At 38.7% G+C, this 19,235-nt stretch overlaps 2 protein-coding genes across 2 annotated transcripts in view; both read right to left on the reverse strand.

Moving 5' to 3' along the window:
* LOC138051922 (mannan-binding lectin serine protease 2-like) overlaps nucleotides 1–16,353 on the reverse strand; it is a 27,705-nt gene extending 11,352 nt beyond the window's left edge. The window contains exons 1-4 of the mRNA XM_068898236.1: nucleotides 16,241–16,353; nucleotides 16,084–16,136; nucleotides 8,462–8,836; nucleotides 451–573 (exon numbers count right to left, since the gene is read on the reverse strand). Of these exons, the coding sequence (XP_068754337.1) occupies nucleotides 451–573; nucleotides 8,462–8,836; nucleotides 16,084–16,136; nucleotides 16,241–16,254 (565 nt within the window). The 5' untranslated portion in view covers nucleotides 16,255–16,353. The remainder of the gene's footprint in view (nucleotides 1–450; nucleotides 574–8,461; nucleotides 8,837–16,083; nucleotides 16,137–16,240) is intronic.
* LOC138051923 (uncharacterized) lies at nucleotides 2,232–3,647 on the reverse strand. Its single transcript, XM_068898237.1, has 2 exons — nucleotides 3,119–3,647; nucleotides 2,232–2,598 (listed from the first exon to the last, which is right to left on the reverse strand). The coding sequence occupies exons 1-2, from the start codon at nucleotides 3,504–3,506 to the stop codon at nucleotides 2,375–2,377; spliced, it is 612 nt and encodes a 203-aa protein (XP_068754338.1). The 5' UTR covers nucleotides 3,507–3,647; the 3' UTR covers nucleotides 2,232–2,374.
* Nucleotides 16,354–19,235: the final 2,882 nt, after the last annotated feature.

Here is a 19,235-nt window from a genome sequence, read left to right on the forward strand (position 1 = left end):
TAGATTGCCTCCATAAGTTAGTTGCTCCGAGTAAATAATGACTCTCTCCTTTGCTCTTGCCTTCTCGATGCTGTTTTAAACAAGGAACACGAATTTCAAGTTATACAAGGGGGACAAGACGAAAATAATTAGAAATGCGATTGTGTTAAGGAACGGATAAACTCTGTTTTAACATGAGACCCTTATTACTCAAATATTCTCAAACAAAGGATAACGAAACAAGCATTTGGGATACTTAACTGAGAAAGTTTTAATTGATGATCAGGTAAATTGTAGACGGGACGAGGAGGAGGGAGGGAAGGAGCAAGGAGGGAGGTGACTCTACGAAAGGTTAGCACCATTTGTTCATAGGACGGGGCATCGCATCGTAGAAAATGTAAAGAAAATAAGAACCAAAAGAAATATGCCAGGCAAAAAATAGAATATTAAATGACAAGCCATGCTACTCACCGTGGCAAGACCTCCCATCTGGTTGCATTTTATATCCATTTCGGCATGAACAGTAATAGCCGCCCGGATAGTTGTGGCAATAATGATCACAGTCCCCTTTGTCGTAGTTACACTCATCGTTATCTGTACAGAAAAATAAGGCGGTATTATCGTGATTGATGATTAAAGTGGTGTAAGGGCAAAGGGTAGTGTATAATATGGCTCCAAAGAAAAGCCAAACGACCGTGCAAGCAGGTTTACGTTAAATCGAGACCTAATGTTTCCCAAGATGTTGTAAATATCAAGGTTCTTTATTTTATTTTATTTATTTGACTTCGCCCCAACAAATGTGGGGCAGGGAGGCCACAACAGCATAACCAATTACTGTGGTCCCCAAAATAAATACTGAATTACAAAAATATTAAGCTTAATAGTTAAAAACAGCAATTTTGGTATGAATTACCTTTTTAAGTTTATTACGTGGCGCCACACGGCATTTTCGAATTCGAACCGGAACGAATAAAGATGAATAAGAAGGAAAAAGACGTTAACTTTGTTCATAGTCCTCTAGTTGGGAATCCACTATCCCTTCCTTGTGTTTAATTTCTTTCAAATTCTGCTTTGCTTTAAAGAGTAAATTGGCAAAATTGTTGTTGAAGAAGTTGCTAGAAGCGCTAATTCTCAAAAGCAATTTGTAGGCCGTGCACAATGCTTAAGGCCATTCTACAGCTTTGCGTTGCGTTACCTGACTTTGCACAAATTTCTGCGTCATTATTTTGCGCACAAAATTATGCGGAGAGAATTCATTCAATATGGCAAAGAGTGGGTCTCCTTCTTAATGATGGCGACTGTTAAGCTAATTTTATTCTCTTAATCGTAATCTTTGTGCAGTGGCATTTTACAAAAATGTAAATTACTCTGAAAAGAAAACTGTTTGCACCCAGGACTTATATCAAAACTTGATGAGGTAAGATCATCCGGGTGAGAGTACCCCTGAGGAGGACTCAGTGTTGTCGGTGATGTTTCGACGGCCTGAGCGGAAGTTAGCCTCAGAGTCAAGGGAATTGTGTGGTGCAAGTAAATGTAGAAGTCGGTTGAAACGCGATGTTATTGGTCTGTTTGGAAAACAGTGATGTTCAGGGCTGGGAAGACTGTGATTGGTACATCTCTATCCGTAAAAGCTCTGTCGTTCTTTGATTGTTCTGATTTTTTCTGTCCGAAAGTCTTTTGTACGACGCAGGTAGTAGTTAGCAAAGGTTCAATGGAGTTTGTTAAGTTAGAAAACCAGCTTTCCAGTTGATTTGTAGATAGTATTGTGGGTTTGCATTTAGCGGTTTTTTATTCAATTTAGTGCTTCGTCAGTCAGTGATTTTCAATAATGTTGTTGCTGAGGTCTCCATTTTTAGTCGCCCGTTTGTGCTTAGTCAGTTCCTTTCCTTTTCAATGTAAGTGGCCTGGAAGTCGCAGCTTGAGATCTTATGAGTAGGGAAGCAGCTGGGGGAGCAGGGATGGCTTAGTGGCCATTGCACTCGCCTGCCACTAATGTGGCCCGGGTTCGATTACAGACTCGCGGGCATATGTGGGTTAAGTTTGTTGTTGGTTCTTTACTCTTCTCCGGGCTCCGGGCTTTTTTCTTCTCCTGAAAACCAACGTTTCAAAATTCCAATTCGATCGGAAGCAGGACCCCCCTGAAAACCACTTTCGCGTATGTGGAGCTGTTTGCTGTGTAGTGTGTATTATGTGTCCTTATGGAAGGCGCAGTGAAGTTTCCATACCTGCCAAACTGTGGAGATGGAGGGTAATGTTGCTGTGTGTAATGTGCAGGACGGCTGTTAGCACCAGTTTGGTTAGCCAGGGCCATGGCTAGCATTTGCATTCCTGATGAAATGCCTCCCCCGATAGATGTTAAACAAGTTGTCATTTTGGAAATTGACTCATCTATTGTTCAAATGTTTGTAGCCTTTTTTTTTTTTATTAGGAGATCTTCTTTTGCAGTAGGCATCAGAAGCTGGTCCCGTTGTGCTTCGGATAAGCTCTTTTCCATGTGTCGTCTTTTGCTATCGACAAGTTTTGGAATATTTGAAACATTTATTGTGTGTTTTCCTTTGCTACCAGTAGCTGCTGCTTCACTTGAATTAGTTGAGGTGTCAGCAGCACATGGGGAGGATTCTGAAAATAACAATAACAAGCACTAAGGTTGTACTGAAACATAGTGTTCTGAAACGTCCAGAAAACCGAAGATTTTGCCGACACTGTTCATCTAATGAGGTACAAAATTAAATCCACTTTCTTTCTTACTGTAAATCACGTACAAGTATAGATAAAATGATTTTTACTGATATAACTGAGAAATATTCAGACTTCAATACTCTTAGTGATCATAGTAAAATATTCCTTCTTTTAAATAAAATTTTCATTTCAATATCATATTATTATTATTATTATTATAATTATATTTTTTCTTAATGCAATACCATCTAGGTATATGGAAATCCAAATAAATTGTTGTTGTTACATTGCATCTCGTTGGTAATTTTCAATTTTTGTGATGGTAGTTAGAATGGGACTAAATTCTGTCTGCTATAAGCTTAATATATTTGTGAGAGGATGACTACACTCAAGTTTATATCATTGCACCTTCTGCATATTTTTCACAAATCATAATATTTTTCCCTGAAAATACACTTACCTACGGATCCCTCGTCCTTTAAATTGGAATTGGTGCCTGATGGTAGAGCCACTTCACCGTCGATGCCAAATAAGAGAGACGTTGTGGATGGCGAGCCTTTCCATATTTCGGTCAATAAAGCGCTATTATTTTGAACCACCTTTCCACTGCCGCTCCTGGTGCCTTTATTCACTGCACTGCGGTAGTCTTGCCTGACACTTTTGACTTTTTGCTTGATTCTTTGATAGCCGTTTCGGATTTGCCTCTCCTGCTCCTCCAGCTCTTTTCGGTAAAATTCACATTCCTCGCTTTTCATATCCCTAAGCTCTTTTCTCGGTTCCTGAACAATTTCAGGGTCAGAATCTTCAGGAAAATCCACGGCCATGCATCGGCGTATTTCCGCATACATTGTGGATAAAATGGCCTCAAAGTCCACGCCGTTAAGCTCACACTTGGTTTTGAATTCTTTAATGTACTTGAGGAGTACCTCCACCGCTTCCGATGTCCATGAGGCCTTTTTGTTGCGTATTCAGACGCGACGGACGCTTTTCTTTTTCCCTGTGACTTCTTTGATTTTGCACGTGGCAAGTCCTCTTCCACATCTTTCCGAGTCGAGCGGCTTTCCTCGTACTCTCGTCGACAACTGGTTCATCATTAACTAGGTCTTTTCGCGAAATGTCGACACTGTTGTCCTCCGACTGTTCCAAACTCTGTTCAAACGATTTCGCCAGCTCAGAACGGCGAAAATATTCCCCTGGCTTATAAGCGCGCGAAGCCATTACAGAGTTCCGCGACAATCTGACAGTAATCCGATCCCACAAAGTTGACCATGCTAGAAGGATGACCCTACCTCAAGTGTTTACATGGCAAAACGTTGGCCCTAGGAAGGTTACCCTACCAAGCAGATAGGGTTACCTTACCCCTAGGCTGACCCTACCTCTCATGTAAACCAAACCGGAAAATACAATAGGCAAGGGTTACCCTTCTAAGAGGGTGCCCCTTCTAGAAGGGTCACCCTATTTCCATGTAAACAGGCCCTAAGAGAAAACCACCCTCCCCCTTATCAATGTTGGATGTAATTTTTATGCTGCATGACATACATATGCAACATTTCTTGTTCGTTTTGATTACGTTTTATACTTTGCTTCTTGGGATCTTAGATTCTAAGGAACTTCATACTCACGAAACTCCAAGAATTTAGAGCCTTACATATGTAACTTTAAGGTGTTATCGGGAAATCAATACGCACATGTTGATTAAACGTCAATAGGTTGCCATTAACTATCGGTAAATCACGTGTGGGCCACGTAAAAAGTGCATTCACTTCATGAAACGGGAAAAATAGTATAACAACAAATTTTCAGTACCAAACACACGGTTTACATGTCTTGGTGAGGTTTGAATTAAGTAAAAAAAGCCAATACTATATTACCACTGTAGGAGTAACGCAAAGAACAATACGTTGACCATTAATTCATAGGTCAATTGTCTTTTAAATATTTTGCATACTAGTTTACCTAAATGGTTCAAATGCTTTCGAGGTGAGAGGGGATGTTCAAGTATACTTGCGGTAAAATTAACGACAGTTCATGCCAGGAATTGAAGGGCAATTTTGATAGGTCTCCAGAAGGGACAGAACAAAGGGGACCCTCATCTAGACCCCACTTGAGAAAAGAAAGAAAACACTTTGAGGATAAGAGCATGGTTTTAATGAGCGGCAAGTACTATGATTCATGTGACTGATTGGAATTACATACTTTGCCCTTGAGTAGACTCTCAATTATAACTAAGTGTGATCTGTTTGATTTACTACAAAGGTATTAGCTGTGGTCAAAATAACTAAGCATCGTTTTTCGGGAAACAACAAAACGTAATATAGCCCCTTGAGAGGACGTATAGTTACAAGTAAAATATGAAAACCCAGAGAGATCGAAGAAAATAAAGTGAATCGCGTAATATTGGTATCGAGAATGGTCACTTCACTTCAACTTCTTTTTTCCCAGCTAGTAGCCCGAAGTGCTGTGGTTATTAGTTGTACTTCTCGTATGATTGTAAAAGTACAGTAATGTATTTAAGAAAGACTTGTGAATCACCTTAAAATTTTCACAGAAGTTAACCCTCTCAAGCGGGATTGGTATCTGGATGGCAAATTTCGTGACGCCATCAGTTAAGTCTATTGCCCAGAACCCGACCACTTCAGTTAAGAACTGCTATAATTCTCCTTACTTAGCCGCAAGAGCTGTGAGACTTGGCTCTCAAACAATAATTTTACTTTGTAATATGATGAAAACAAACTTTGCGTTTTAAAGACCTTCATTTCCGTGGTGAAATCTGCATTTCTACAGATTTTGATTGCTGCCAGGAAATCCGACCACAGCAATAACAAAGTAATTAAACGTAATTAAGTTTTGGCAGAGAAGAGATGTTTTTGTCTCCCATTGCTCTTGCAAAGTACTTTGGAATTATAATTTGGAAAAATAAATCGACTTTAATTAAAGGAACAGAGCAGAATTCTGTTTTCACTTCCGGTTCCGCTCATTATGCAGCAACTTACAGAAAATAATTCAGCCCAATAAATCAATGAGGAAAGTTTTAATTGAACTGTATTAGAAAGGCATTACACTACACACAGGTTAATTAAATTTATCGATATGAAATTAATTACGAACGCAGCTTTTTCAATGATTTTGCACAGTTAACAAACAATTGGTCATATTCTGGGCATGCTAAGTTTAGTGAAAGTCTTTTTATGATTCTGGCCTCTGTTATTCTAGAAATATTACATTCCAGGAAGATTTGAAGGATGTTATAACTACGTGTACTCTTAGAGAAGCCTCGTGGCAAATATTGAAAGGTCGCTTCGAAAACAACATGATTTACAGACCCTTTCTTCAACAAAGATCGCTTTTAAGCGTAAATATTAGCCACGAAAATCTCACTCATCGAACAGAACGGCGCCCTCTGCAAACGATCCAAAAACTCAAAGCCCGCCAAAACTTGCATCTCAAAGCTTGAATGTTAAGTTTCCTTTCGGTATCCAAATTCGCTAGAACACCGGCCGCATTACAGGCAGCCCAAGCTCGGTATACGATTTATAGACTTTGTATGTAAAAATATACTTTGAGCTTATAAATGCTTGAGTAAGCTGTAAATGTAGCAATAAACTTCACTTACCTCTACGTACAGTTGTCCTCGTCTTTTCTGTGCAATCGGAGGGCAAACTGTGTCCGTTTTAGACGGGTTTGTGGCTTACGAATTTTTACGATGTCGTCAGGTAGGTAAAGTTTATTTCTACATTTACAGTTTATTTTAGCATTCAGAAGCTCCAAAGTAGATTTTCACATACAAAGTCTATAAATCGTATACCGAGCTTGGGCTGCCTGTGGTCGCAACGTAATTATTTTTTTCAATCGGAATACTCATATCCTGACCATTCATCACTTTAGTCCAGCCTGATTAGCTTATCCTATTTGTACACGAAACTGTAATAAAATTTCTAACAGATAAAAGAAGGGTCAAAGAAGCGAAAATGAAGCAGATGAGCAAAAATCAGAGCCGTTACATTAGGAACGTGACTGCAAGCTTCTGCGCATCTTAATTCCTCAATTAGCGCATAGCCACAATTCCTTGCGTCTCGAAGACAAATGTGTTGTTCTTCCCATTACAGAGCTGCCTTCGTTCGTTCGCTTCAGGCTCACTCACTGCAGCAGCAATTATGCAACAATTGTACCTCCAGATACCAAATGTACGCTGCAATACATTTAATTAGTAATCTTCATGAAAAAGAACGGGAATTTTACGAAGAAAGGACTTTCAATACCCATTGTTGAACCGGTGCCTAAGATACTGTTGTAACGCAATATTGCGTCAAGGAAAACCCTTCTTCGGAAAAGCACATATGTGGATGTAGCATATTCCATATTCTGAGAATGGTGCCCAAAAACAACGACAATAAAGATAATCCATCGACCCGTTATTATGGAGAATAACAACTGCATATCTTCCGTACATTTTATGTTATACGCCAAAAACTGTTTACAATTGTGTTCAGACAATCATGGACAAAAGTGTCAGGAAGGTAGCTTCTCTTTAGAGATAACCCCCTCCTCCTTATCAATGTTTGATTTTCCAGAAAAAAAATGATGACTTTTCTTGCAGGAAGAACTCCAACATTGAATATGGGGGAGGGGCCGCAAGAGCATGGTATTTCCCAAATAGTACAGCCAATAGCTCGAATAATCGAATTAGATGTGAAGTGAACTGATTCACACAACCTTCCCAACAACGTTTGACCACGATTGTAGCTAATTTCACCACCAAGCCTCGAATTTGAAACTTGTAAATTTTAGCATGAGCTAAGTCCCAAAAAAGCAAACTTGGAAAGAAAACCCATTTGCGAACAGTATTGCATGTCCAGATCATGTGAATAATTTTGTGCAAACGAGGACTGGTTTTGAACTTTGAGCATATGCCGTAATCCTGCATAAGGCCTATTCCCGTTGTTCGCGGAAAACATGGTGGGAAAGACTTGACTGCACGTAATACCGTTTTGCATGTAAGAGACTAATGTGAACAATTTCGCCGACCAACTGCGGCAGATAATAGAATGTTCGGTAAATGAATTAGAGCCAAGTCTGAAACGGCTGAGTCTCATCACTGGTGTTACTGTTTAAAAACGACCTTCTACGAAATTGGAACGAATCGTTCTTTTTTTCACACCGTTTGTTCTTGTCATCGTTTTCAGCAATGCTATAATTAAGTTTTGTCATTCATCCGTATTCACAACATTAGAAGCGGGCAGCCTGAACCATTTGTCTCACTCCTTGTTTTTACTGTTTCTTTTAAGGAGGCGTCGTGGTCGAGTGGTTAGGGCGTTGGGTTAGCATGCGGTTGCCCAGGGTTCATATCCGGTTCTAACCTCTGCTTTGGATTTGTTTCCGGTTGTACCGAATTCAACTCTCCCACGCTTTGTAAATGACCAACTGGTTGCCTCCTGCCAGTTGGGGTTCTTAATCATGTTTCTGTTAAGCCTGAATCGTTTCTTCTAGCTTGATAGCAAAGTACATTTCCACTATAAACAAATTAAAAAGCATTTACATTTGTTTTGTACATTCTTTTTGGTGCGCGCGGACCACTGCAAAATAATTTCGGATCGGAACATGAGAATTTTCGAATACACCGGATGAAAGGCTGTGAGGATTTTAAAGAAGCAAATTACGTTATATGCGACCAAGGCCAAAAACTGGTTCCACTGCGAAAAATGGAAAGAGAGCAATAAGCTTGCAGGCGATTGTTGTTCAATTAAACCTGAGGGAACTCTTTTGAGTAATTTACTTTCTAGCTCACAAATCAAACTTAACTTACCGACAGCTGAGTAATGTGCCATGAATCCATGATAGGGTTCCTCGTTAGAATAATCCGAGTGAAAAGTAAAGACACATTCATTCGTTGGTGATACAGAGTATTTTGATGGCAGTTTTCTGTGTTTCGAAGTTGTCCGCATTGAGCCGCAAAATTTTCCATAGGTGCTGTTTCCAGAGCGAAAAGAAATCCAATCATAATCACACATGAAGAAATATTCCAGATCAAGAATTGTAAAGGTTATATTGATACGATAACCTTTCGGAACTGTTATGTTCCAGACACAGTGCAAGTTGTCTGGGTAGGGGTCAGGAAAATTTGGGGACTGAATTACTCCGAAGAGATTGCCATCGCGATTCCCACCGCAACTCAGCGAATCTGAAAAAAAAAAACCTTTGAATTAGATTTCAGATATCTTGGAATAGGTAATTGGCAACCAGTAGTTAGAGACACATAAAAACTCTGCAATGTACAATTACTGGTGGATGACCAAAAGGAGCTCATGAGAGATCTTTTTCTTTCGTCCACCAACATGGCGGAAATGATGCAACGTGAAAACCACCCATCATCATCGAAATAAACTGTCTTCTTAATTAAAACAAAACCCCAGCGATACCTTTAACCACTTTACAACGAGGAAATGATGACAAGTATGAACAAAATTATTGCTTAAATTGTCTCGGCGGGTGATGTACTGCCCGCTCAAGGTACTTCTTATTTCTGTTTTGAAGATAGTAATAGAAATATCTGTTTCTCTATTCCCTGAGCTTCTGCGCAACAACTGCCCACCTCGTTCGATTTTGCAATTCTCTTCTATTTCTCCGGTATTTTACTGATCCAACAAAATGAAACGAAATTTCAGTGTTTAATGGTAATACCCGTCTTTATTGTCACATACGGCTCATGATTATATTAAAGTATTTACGAGATCTCATGAAGACAACTGCTAGTTTGCCTTTCTTCTCTAATAGTAGGTGTCACTTAACTTTTAAACCACAGAAGGATAGCTAACTTGTTGTGGGGAATTCTCAAAGCATGGCAATGTACAAAACTTTAAAAAAGAACTGTTACGGTTTTCACAGTTCAAAAAATGTTTATTTGTTCTTTGAAACTTGTTTTGTGGGTCGTTTCAAATATTCACCCTCTACTCAATTAACAAGTAGTTACGCAATTTTTTTCGAACGTTAATGGATGGTGCAGACACAGAATAAGAAGGATGGAGTCAATGAAAACAGGGGGATAGAATTCCGCATATGCAGGTGTTTTTTGCCAGTTACTATCGAAAACAATTATCTTCCATTGCATGGAATAGGAGAAAAAGGGTCCATGCATGTTAATGGTGCCTTCTCAGATATTCAAACTATGTTTTTTGGGTATGCGGAAAGGGTCTATTCTTGGTCCGACTCTTTTCTTGATTTACATTAATGATCTTACAAGTGCAACTACTACTTATTTTTCTACACGTTTTTTGCTGATGACACCTCATAAACTGCGCATGGTAAAGACCGTAATAGTTTATTTCGTCATATTAATATTAAACTTCCCAATATACATGACTGGCTATGTGCAAAAAAATTGACATTAAACCTGGATAAAACCAAATATATAATATTCCAGTCAAGGCAAAAGTTAAACTCTAACGCCTACCCTCCTATAACTTTAGCTAGTCAACCTTTAGATCATTCCTTTTATGTAAAATACCTTGGTTTAGTTATCGATTGTCATTTATCTTGGCAAGACCACATTGAATACGCTTGCTCCAACTGATTAGTAAAAACATAAACGTTTTGGCAAAGGTAAAGAGATTTTTGTCTAAAGAACACTAATTAACTTTTTACCAGCTATCCTTATTTAACATATATGGTTCTGTATTATAGGGATGACGTCCCTATTCGAGACAATGCCACCCCCACTACGATTGTTTGAATGTTTTAAAGTTCCCTGATGTTGTAAAACTCTATCCTTACCTGTTTCTTTATCATCATTTATGTGTTGTTAAATCTTCCAATTTTATATTACCACTGTTGTCAGAGCAATACAGCTATACTATTCGTAAAGTCCCCTCTGATAAACTCTACATCCCTTTTTCTCGATTACTGAAATATTATGAAATTCTTCCCAACAATTATTGGACGGTACTTTGCGAACAATCTACCTCTTACTATCCGTTCTGAACCTTAAAAAAAGTTTTCAAGGAATGCTCTTTTAAACATTACCCTTCTCAGCATTATATTCTCTACTGTTTACAGAAACCTGCTCATGCGTTTTCAAAACAGTATAAAAAGATATAAAATCATTCTTATATGTATAAATGCAGTCTTCTTTTTCTTTTCATAGCAAGAGGTTTTAAGAAAGTAAGTAAGTGTAACTATCTGAAATACTATTTATTATGTTGTACCTTTAATGTAGATTTTTTCTTTGTTGTTGACTGTTGTGCATATAAAATGTGAACGTGTAAATAAGCCGGCCCAACACGACAATAGTGGAGAATAAATCTAGAAGTTTTAAAAATTTCAGTCGTCAAGATGAAAAATACTCGGAGCGCTTTTATGAAGGGATGGGTATTGCAGATCATGTGACAGTCTCAAAGAAACAGTACATTTCTAATTATCCTTCGTGCCATCGTGTAAATTGCAACTCTTGAATGAAACATTTTGCTAGAACACGAATTGTTATTGATGAAAAAACAACGACAAACAAACAAACAACAACAATGAGGCTAAAAGGTCTTTAAATGCACAATCTTTTTTAACGTGGACAAGTGTGATATAATCCCACGATAAAGTAATTTTACCACATAATGACGTAAAAAGAAACCTCACCATAAATTTAGTATGGGTAGCTTATCCCAGTGTGGCGAGGGATCGATTCCCAGGCTTTTTTCCGGGTTCTCCGGTTTTCCCCTCTCCTTACAACACAATGTTTAATTAATCTCAATCGATTGGAGTTAAATTGATTTAATGTCAATGTGCAGTGTCCCAAGTAGGTGCCCCATTGCTAGAAGACTCGTTGTTTTCTCGTTTCGACCGGAAAGGTGATAGTCTCCGTCTAACAATTCCACATTCCACGACTTAGTTATCTTTTACATTCATTTAGTTTCAAGAGTACTGTTTAATCCAAACGTAACATACATTTACCCAAGGGTATTCAGCAAGAGTTGGCAAACCTTTGCGTGTAATGGACCACTTGCTAAGAAACTGACGAGTTTGGTATCAAACTCAAGTATCAGTGAAGTGATAGAAAACATTTAGTGAAGGCAATTTGTTTATTCAGGGATAGAGATCATGAGCATGAAACTATCCCGCCTTGTTAGATTAGTGGCTTGTTTTAAATCCGCTTACAAAGTTGCTGGACAAAGAGAGGATTAGAAACAGAGAAAGTACAAAGAAGATCACCATGTTGTTTTAAAATTATCATGCAATCATGAAACTAGGAAAAATGACTGCAAAACTCAAATTAACTGGAATGAGACACACCCTAGAGATTAAATAAGTGTGCGCGATGGCTAATTGAAAATTTCCGAAGGCTGGGTGAAAAGCCAAACCATTTGATGAAAAAGGAAAGTCACTGACATTTGAGCAACAGGTCAAATTGACAGCATCTGGAAAACTTAACAAATTTTTATTTTTTGCGATTGAAGTATCGGGCAAGAAACTCTCTAAGGAACTTATAAAACGACTGTAACGGCCTTGGTATTATCGATAATTTAAGGGCCGCCCTTTAATTGCAGTAAAGCCAGCCGAGCTTTGACTTTCAGACCATTACAGCTTCCATAGTAACACTGAAACGTCTCCCTTTTTATGAATTTACCTTTCTATAAATACTGTGCTCCAAGTCATTGACTGTCTCGCCTGCAAGTGATACCTGAAGATTTGTTTCGTCGTCAGCAATCTTACGGAAAATCACAAGCGACCCCTACGAGTGCGTTAACAACCGGAAATGGCTATCTTCACGTATGTCTAGGATTTGATCATGAACTATTTTCCAAGCTAGTCTCCTATAGACTCAAACTTTGAACTGATATTATTGGATCACTCTCGCGTTTGTAAGGAAAAATTTAACTTTTTTCCCCGCATCTAAATGGATCTCGTTCAAAAGGTAATTATGGACGAAAACACTATTCTGGGAGGTTTCTCTTGAGGTTCTTTCCTCCCATTCTATTCTCCGTCAACAATCAAACGTTGCTGTATTTGTTTGTTTAACTCTTATTGTTTGTTTTTGTTTTGTTATAATTGGTAAGTATGCGCAAAAATAAGCGTGCACAAAACGAAACCGTTAAAAACAAAATAAATTTCTTTATAGGAAATCACTGCAAATGCAACTGATATGTACAAATGGGTTCAGTATCTTTCTGCGGTTGGTAACGTTAACCTCCTTTTTCGTCTTTGTTCGATTGATACCTAATGCATCGATATATTAGAGCAGTTTTCAACGCGTGTCGTAAAACAAACACCAAAGCAATGCATTACATCTTCCCGGTGTTGCGGTCTGGCCTTTCCTTCAGCAATGTGGTGGGCATGGCGCAATCTTCTGAACGGACAACTGATCGATGAGACCACATAACAGCAAAACAGACTGGAGTAAAATTGAGGGAGTTCAAGTGCTGAAACTGGTAAACTAAACTAAACTAAACTAAACCACAGCAGGTGCAAAAAGCGCAATGTGCCAATCCAAATTCGTAGCAATTCCATGAACCTTGCTCAAAGCGCGGGAGAAATCGGTTTTGGTCTTCCTTCTCATTGGTTGATAAACTGGCGCAACAATTTTCAACCAATCACCAAGCATGGCAATTGCAATCGTGTAATCACTTTCGAAGGCATTTGAAAACTGCTCTAATAATAAGGCTATTACGTGCGAAAAATTAATAAATACTAAACTAGCAGCAAAAAAAGGAGAAAAAGAGGAGTTCAAGCTCCGTCATCACAAAACAGCTTACCTATTTTAAGTCTTTCTTTATAGTGTGCTTGGAAGTTTCACATGATTGACTCCTCTCCCTAAATCTTTATTCGCCAACGGGGGAGTCAACACTAAGCGCAAATCTAATATAATCCACACAAAGTAACTCGCTAAGCCTGTGTCGAGCTACCATTACTTTCTAATCTTCTTTCTTGAAACTAGCGACGGAGTTAAGAAAAACAGGATGTTGACTTAAGCAAGGGGTGAAACTAAAGAGAAAAAACGTTACACGCTCAACAAATCGGCGTTGTTTAAAAAAATTACGAACGATAGAATCAAGACGAAGTGGCATACCTCTTCTTCTACAGGGAAGAGAGTGCGCGTTTTTGTCAGTTACACTGTCAGTTATCAGAGATTCACAGCATGATCAAAGCCATCAAATCGGGAGAAGACTAGATTTCAGTTTGGTGTTCATTACAACTGGAATAAAACCCACTATGAAAACCGGATATTCATTTTCAGAGTTAATGCTCTTCTCCTATAATACGTGTTCTTTTTACAACATGCTATTGTAGTGTTATTCCAATGACACTATGGAACATTGTCTCTAGCTAACAAACAAATCTGTTGTCTGTTTACGTCTTGGCCGCTTTACAATCAGCACCATGCTTATACAGCACGTTATGCTATGTTGAAACAGGATGACGAAACTAAAACTAGTTATTAAATCAAAGTGTATGCCTTCCACGACTGCAGCATAAATGGATGACTTACTTAAATACATACTGTAATCTGTTACCAATTAACAGTAATTTGCAGCAATGGCGAAGCTTTCGCCACTGCAATATGTGGCGTTATCCAACACGCTAGGTTGAGGTCAAGAAATATAATAACAAAATAAAAGTTGATTGGAAAAATGGTTGAGACAATGGTTACATTCTGACGCTTGTTGTGGCGCATTAGAAGAATCGTCTTCAGTTACCGTTTAGGGATCTCTCATAAGGGCAACGGTCACTTTTGTGTTGTTTTTTTGCTCAGAATTTTCAAGTTTCCTTTTAGGCCAACTTCAATGGCGACAATTTTCTGGCCATCTTAATCAAACATTTTTCCTCTTGAAGATCGGTGTATTTCATTATTCGTTCTAGGGTCCTTGCTTGTTTCCTCGATGAAATGGCCAATGCCCAAAGGTGGCAATTGTAGCTAATTGTTACCGAGAAGTTTAAAAGAGATATTCTTCCAAATGTTCATTTTCATCTCGTTTTCATCCATGCATTTAGGCCGATCAAAAATCACGCCACATGCCAAGTTAACAGGAAGATCATGCGTTGGTGTCAAGGAGCAAAGCAATCGTGCCATATACTGAAAACCGTTGTCTCTTGGGACATGATAAGCCCCTTAAGAAGATTGGACCCTTTAGGTCGCTGATAGGTGTGGAAAAAATGATGCATCAGTTGATAGTGAGATGAAGAATGTGTTTCCGCCGACGAAGAGGCTAGACGTTTCAGACATTTCGCAGTGGTATGTTACATTGAAGTGCGACCGAAAATACGAGGGAATCTCTGAAAGCCCTCCCAAATTTTAGTGAACCTAAGCATTTCTGTCCTTATATTGAATTTTACGGCAACTAAGTATCAGGTGAGGAAATGCGAAACTCAAGCTTAGCTTCATTCAATAACTTACAAAACGGCTCTTAAAGACTTTCTTGGTTATCCCAGCTTAAGTATGATCGTTTATATCATTTCGCGGCTTAACTTGAGGATATGCCAGCGACTTACGCATATCACAACTCACAGAAACGAAGCTTTCAAAAAATAACAAGCAGATCTCTGGTGCACAAATAACTTCCATCACAGTATGCAAAATGATAAAAGACTACACTGAAAACTTTCATAGTTACTTTATCAAACATAATCCCTTGAACATTTATTAACACCTCAAAGTCTGGACCCTTAAGAATTAAATTCTATTCAATTCTCCTTAAAAATAACTAAAAATAACTTTAGAAATACAACTATGTATTGGCGCCAAGCTGAGGGAAATTGGGCTCATTGCAAGATGCCAACAGAGATATTAAACATTTCTATCAATGAATTGAGGCAATGTTATTTTAACCTATCAGATAAAACCGCTCAAGGATAAGAAAAACGTCTAAATAATATTTCAAACACTCTTTTGGTGGATACAGGGAAATAAAGAATGTGAACACTTTATTATCGCGTTACGCAAAGTCGCGTCGTCATTTCCTCTCTGGTTTCCTGTCAAGCTGAATCGTACCAATTCGACTTTTTGTAAACAAATGTGCAGGACTGGTCGCTACTTTAAAAGTCATTAGTCGACTTTTGTTATCCTTCCTCAGAGAAACGGAATAGAACTTTTCGTTTGGATGAATGACAGTTACTTGCCGCGCATTTTACTCTGAATAAATATTACTTGTGTGCCCCCTGCAGGTAGAATACGGGAGCAATAGTGTCAAAAAACGCTGTTATTTGAGATATATAGTTGATATATAGCTATTATTTAGCGGGAGTAAATCAAATAAATCACAGAGAGCCAAAATCCCCAAAGAGGGGACTTCCGTTGACTCACGACCTCGGGTAACCGTGGAAGTAAGTTTGGACTTCCATCGTATACAAGGCGCTTGCCCTTGAATGTGTTAAATTGACGAGATAATGTAATGATAGGGCATAAACACACATTGCATGGTATTACAAATAGACCAAAAACAGTACCTGAGAAGGAAATCAGTACAGCAACACAGACAAAGACGATGTAGACCAGAAATCTATGATCCACACGAGATATAAAACAACGAGTTAGATTAAGCACACAGGCAAGAGAAAGGGACTGATTGATAATGCACTGATTCAAGTGCTGGGAGTGACTTACCTTAAAAAAGCCATGATTTATGTACCCTTTTCTCCTTCTCGAGTAAGACACGTAAAAGAGAACAACGTCACTGTAAACTGACCATAATTCCACTCTCTGGCACGCGCCCATCACTACTAAATCTTTTTTCATTGTTAAGTGATTGACATTGTCATTAAGGTGACAGTTCAGACTCGATGACCGTCTCCAAATATCCGGTAACCCGCGGAGTTACAGTTATCATGAGATGTAAGTTGATCCTAGAACGCCTACGTTTTGAAAGATTGGGATTTAACCTTGTTTCAGATCTTCTGTGAACCCACTATCACATGAACAAATACAATACAAATACAAATAAACACAAATACAAACCTGAGCTAAAGATAGTTGCCGGCAGAAGGAGCTGACGGAAACCGGAAAGGAAAGGAACTTTATTTAAGTGTCTAATCTTCTAGTTTCTGAAGTAGCAGTGTCAGAGTTCTGCATCCTTAATACCAAAAATCAGAGATTTCGCCGCGAAGCAAAGAAAGAAATGGCCGACACAATTTACGCAGAAATTGTTCTGTTTTTTTTTTTTTCCTGAGAATACATATGCGAATTATAAGCCAGGGGTTTGGGGGCACAATGGAACACGGCTAATTTGAACTGGGGAACAGGGAACAAAGACAAAATATCTTAGGGAACAAGGGAACACAAGCCATTTTAGGGATCAAAAAGCTGAGAAAAAGCTAATTTCGGAAATAAGGGAACACGAGCAAATTATTAAAGGAAACAAGGAAACAGGGGAACGAGGACCCCCTGGGAGGGGCCGGGAGGGGCCTCATTACCCTTGCTGTCGTCGCCCTTTTCAGCTATTGGATGAATTCCTAATCTCTTAATTACTGAATCCTTCGGTACTTCACAGCTTTACGGAAATATATTTATATATAATACGTCCAGGATCGCAAAAAGCGAGATGCGGGCTGATTTTGATAATCGTCACTTGCAGTGTCCTCTCACATCTTGTATCTAGAAATACAGGCGATAAACGTCACAGAGTAACCCCAAGCTCGACTCGAGTAAAAAGCAGCAGTTAAAAAAAACCCTTACAATAAATAAATAATAAATAAATTAATAAATAAATCAATCAATAGAATAAATAAATAAATAATAAATTGTTTGGAAATTTTATAGAACGTCAGCGGAGGAAGAAGAAATGGGAATGCAGTGAAAGAGAACAAGGTTTCTCTGCCCTATCCTCCTCTCTCGCCGGCAAAACTAAACCGCCAGCTGCCCAGGTTAAAAAATCTTTAAATTTGTTTTTTTTTTCCTCGGAAACTATCTGCAAATTTTTACTGAGACGTCAAGTATACACTGCTGTAAGGCAGACTGAAGTGTGTCCTCGGACACATTATAACGTCGGACGGGTCACTCTATTGGGATTTTTAGCTGGTTTCTGTTACGAATAGTACAGTAAAAGAACGGAGTATAATTGACCGTCAGCCAGTTTGCCTGAAAACTCAGTCAGTTTACGAAGCCTTTGTGTAGCGCAAGCGCATCAGCTGGGTTCTAATCCCGATCATATTACTTGTGAATCGTATACAGTACAGTAAAAACCCGCATGTGAGCACCCAGTGATTTAAGAACCTGCTGGCAGAAATTTCCCATTTTTATACCCCAAAATATAAGAAGCTGTTTAGCCAAGCAAAACTTATTAGGTTCTTATATGTGAGTTATGGGATATTTTCATAAGCATTTTTAACTAAGAAGTATAACTTTGGTGACTTTGAGAAACAGAAAATTCTTCATTGCTCACAAATAAAAGACATGTACAGAAACAACTTTGTAAAAAAACTTACAACTTTGTAAAAAAAAGTAATACACTGTAATGTGAAATACTGTAAAAGAAGTCTCATGAACTCTGTAATTGTTTTCTTTGGACTTTGTGTTCCTTGAAGTTCAGCCATTTGAAACATTAGTCCGGTGCATTTCTTCACTTCTGAAATATTAAGACCAGAAGTTAATTCCCTTCCCTTTATTCTTGATACCAATCTCTCTAGGTACTTGTAATTTTCTTTAAGTTTATAATCCACGGGAAATTCAAGCCCTTTCCCCTCGCCTTTGTTGTACCGAGCTCCAATACATTCTGCCTCAATCTCCCCATAGTCCCGTAAAAACGGCTGAATATCTTGGAAAGCTCTAGAGGGACATGGCCAACCAATGTCTGGTCTTCGTTCCTCACAGCTAGCTATAGCATGCTTGTCATGCACACTGTCATGGTCTCTTTCACAAGTAAGCACCTCGCCGATGACAACAGAAGCGTCCACAACTGATACGCATGGTATCCTCTAACACTGGACTCAATACCTCATGCTCTTCCCTCTCTGGGGTACCGGAAGAGAACAAATAACACACTTCATTGAACAAGCAAATAATCACCACGCCACTATTAAATTCACAGCAGAAATCTTTGAGGAAAAAGTCACATTTCTGGATACATTTGTGTACAAAGGCAAACGGTTTAACAGCTCGTCAATTCTCGACCTACGAACGCATTTCAAACCTACTGAAACTTTCCAATACACACATTTCACGTCTTGCCACCCATTAGGGGTCAAGAAGGGCTTTATAAAAGGAGAAGCCCTCCGGTTACTCAGAACAAATTCCTCAAAAGAAAACTTTCAAAACCGACTAGAAGAACTCCAAAAGCACCTTAGAGAGAGAGGATATCCACGAAACTTAATAACTCTAACTCTCTCTGAAATACACTTTGAAAACAGGAAAGAAGCACTCCGACAAAAACAATCAAGAGAAAAATCCATTTTGCCCTTTGTCACGCAGTATCAACCATTAGTTTCACTGGCAACTGATAGAGAAACAACCTCTCCTTAGACAGATCTACAAAGAACCTCCAATTATACCATACAAACGAGGAAGGTCTCTGAAAGATATACTCGTAAAAGCTAAACTCTGAGATTTAAAGGCTAAAACACGTGGGTGGAAAGCGTGAGTCAGGCTTGTCAACCCCTATGATATT

The sequence above is a fragment of the Montipora capricornis genome, chromosome 6 (genome assembly GCF_036669925.1).
Source record: "Montipora capricornis isolate CH-2021 chromosome 6, ASM3666992v2, whole genome shotgun sequence".
In the NCBI taxonomy this organism is placed as follows: Eukaryota; Metazoa; Cnidaria; class Anthozoa; order Scleractinia; family Acroporidae; genus Montipora; species Montipora capricornis.

Coding starts and splice junctions, on each gene's coding strand:
- LOC138051923 (XM_068898237.1), bottom strand. CDS start 3,506: ATGTATGCGGAAATACGCCGATGCATGGCCGTGGATTTTCCTGAAGAT. Junction 2,599..3,118: donor AAAGGACGAGGGATCCGTAG/GTAAGTGTATTT, acceptor TGTTATTTTCAG/AATCCTCCCCATGTGCTGCT.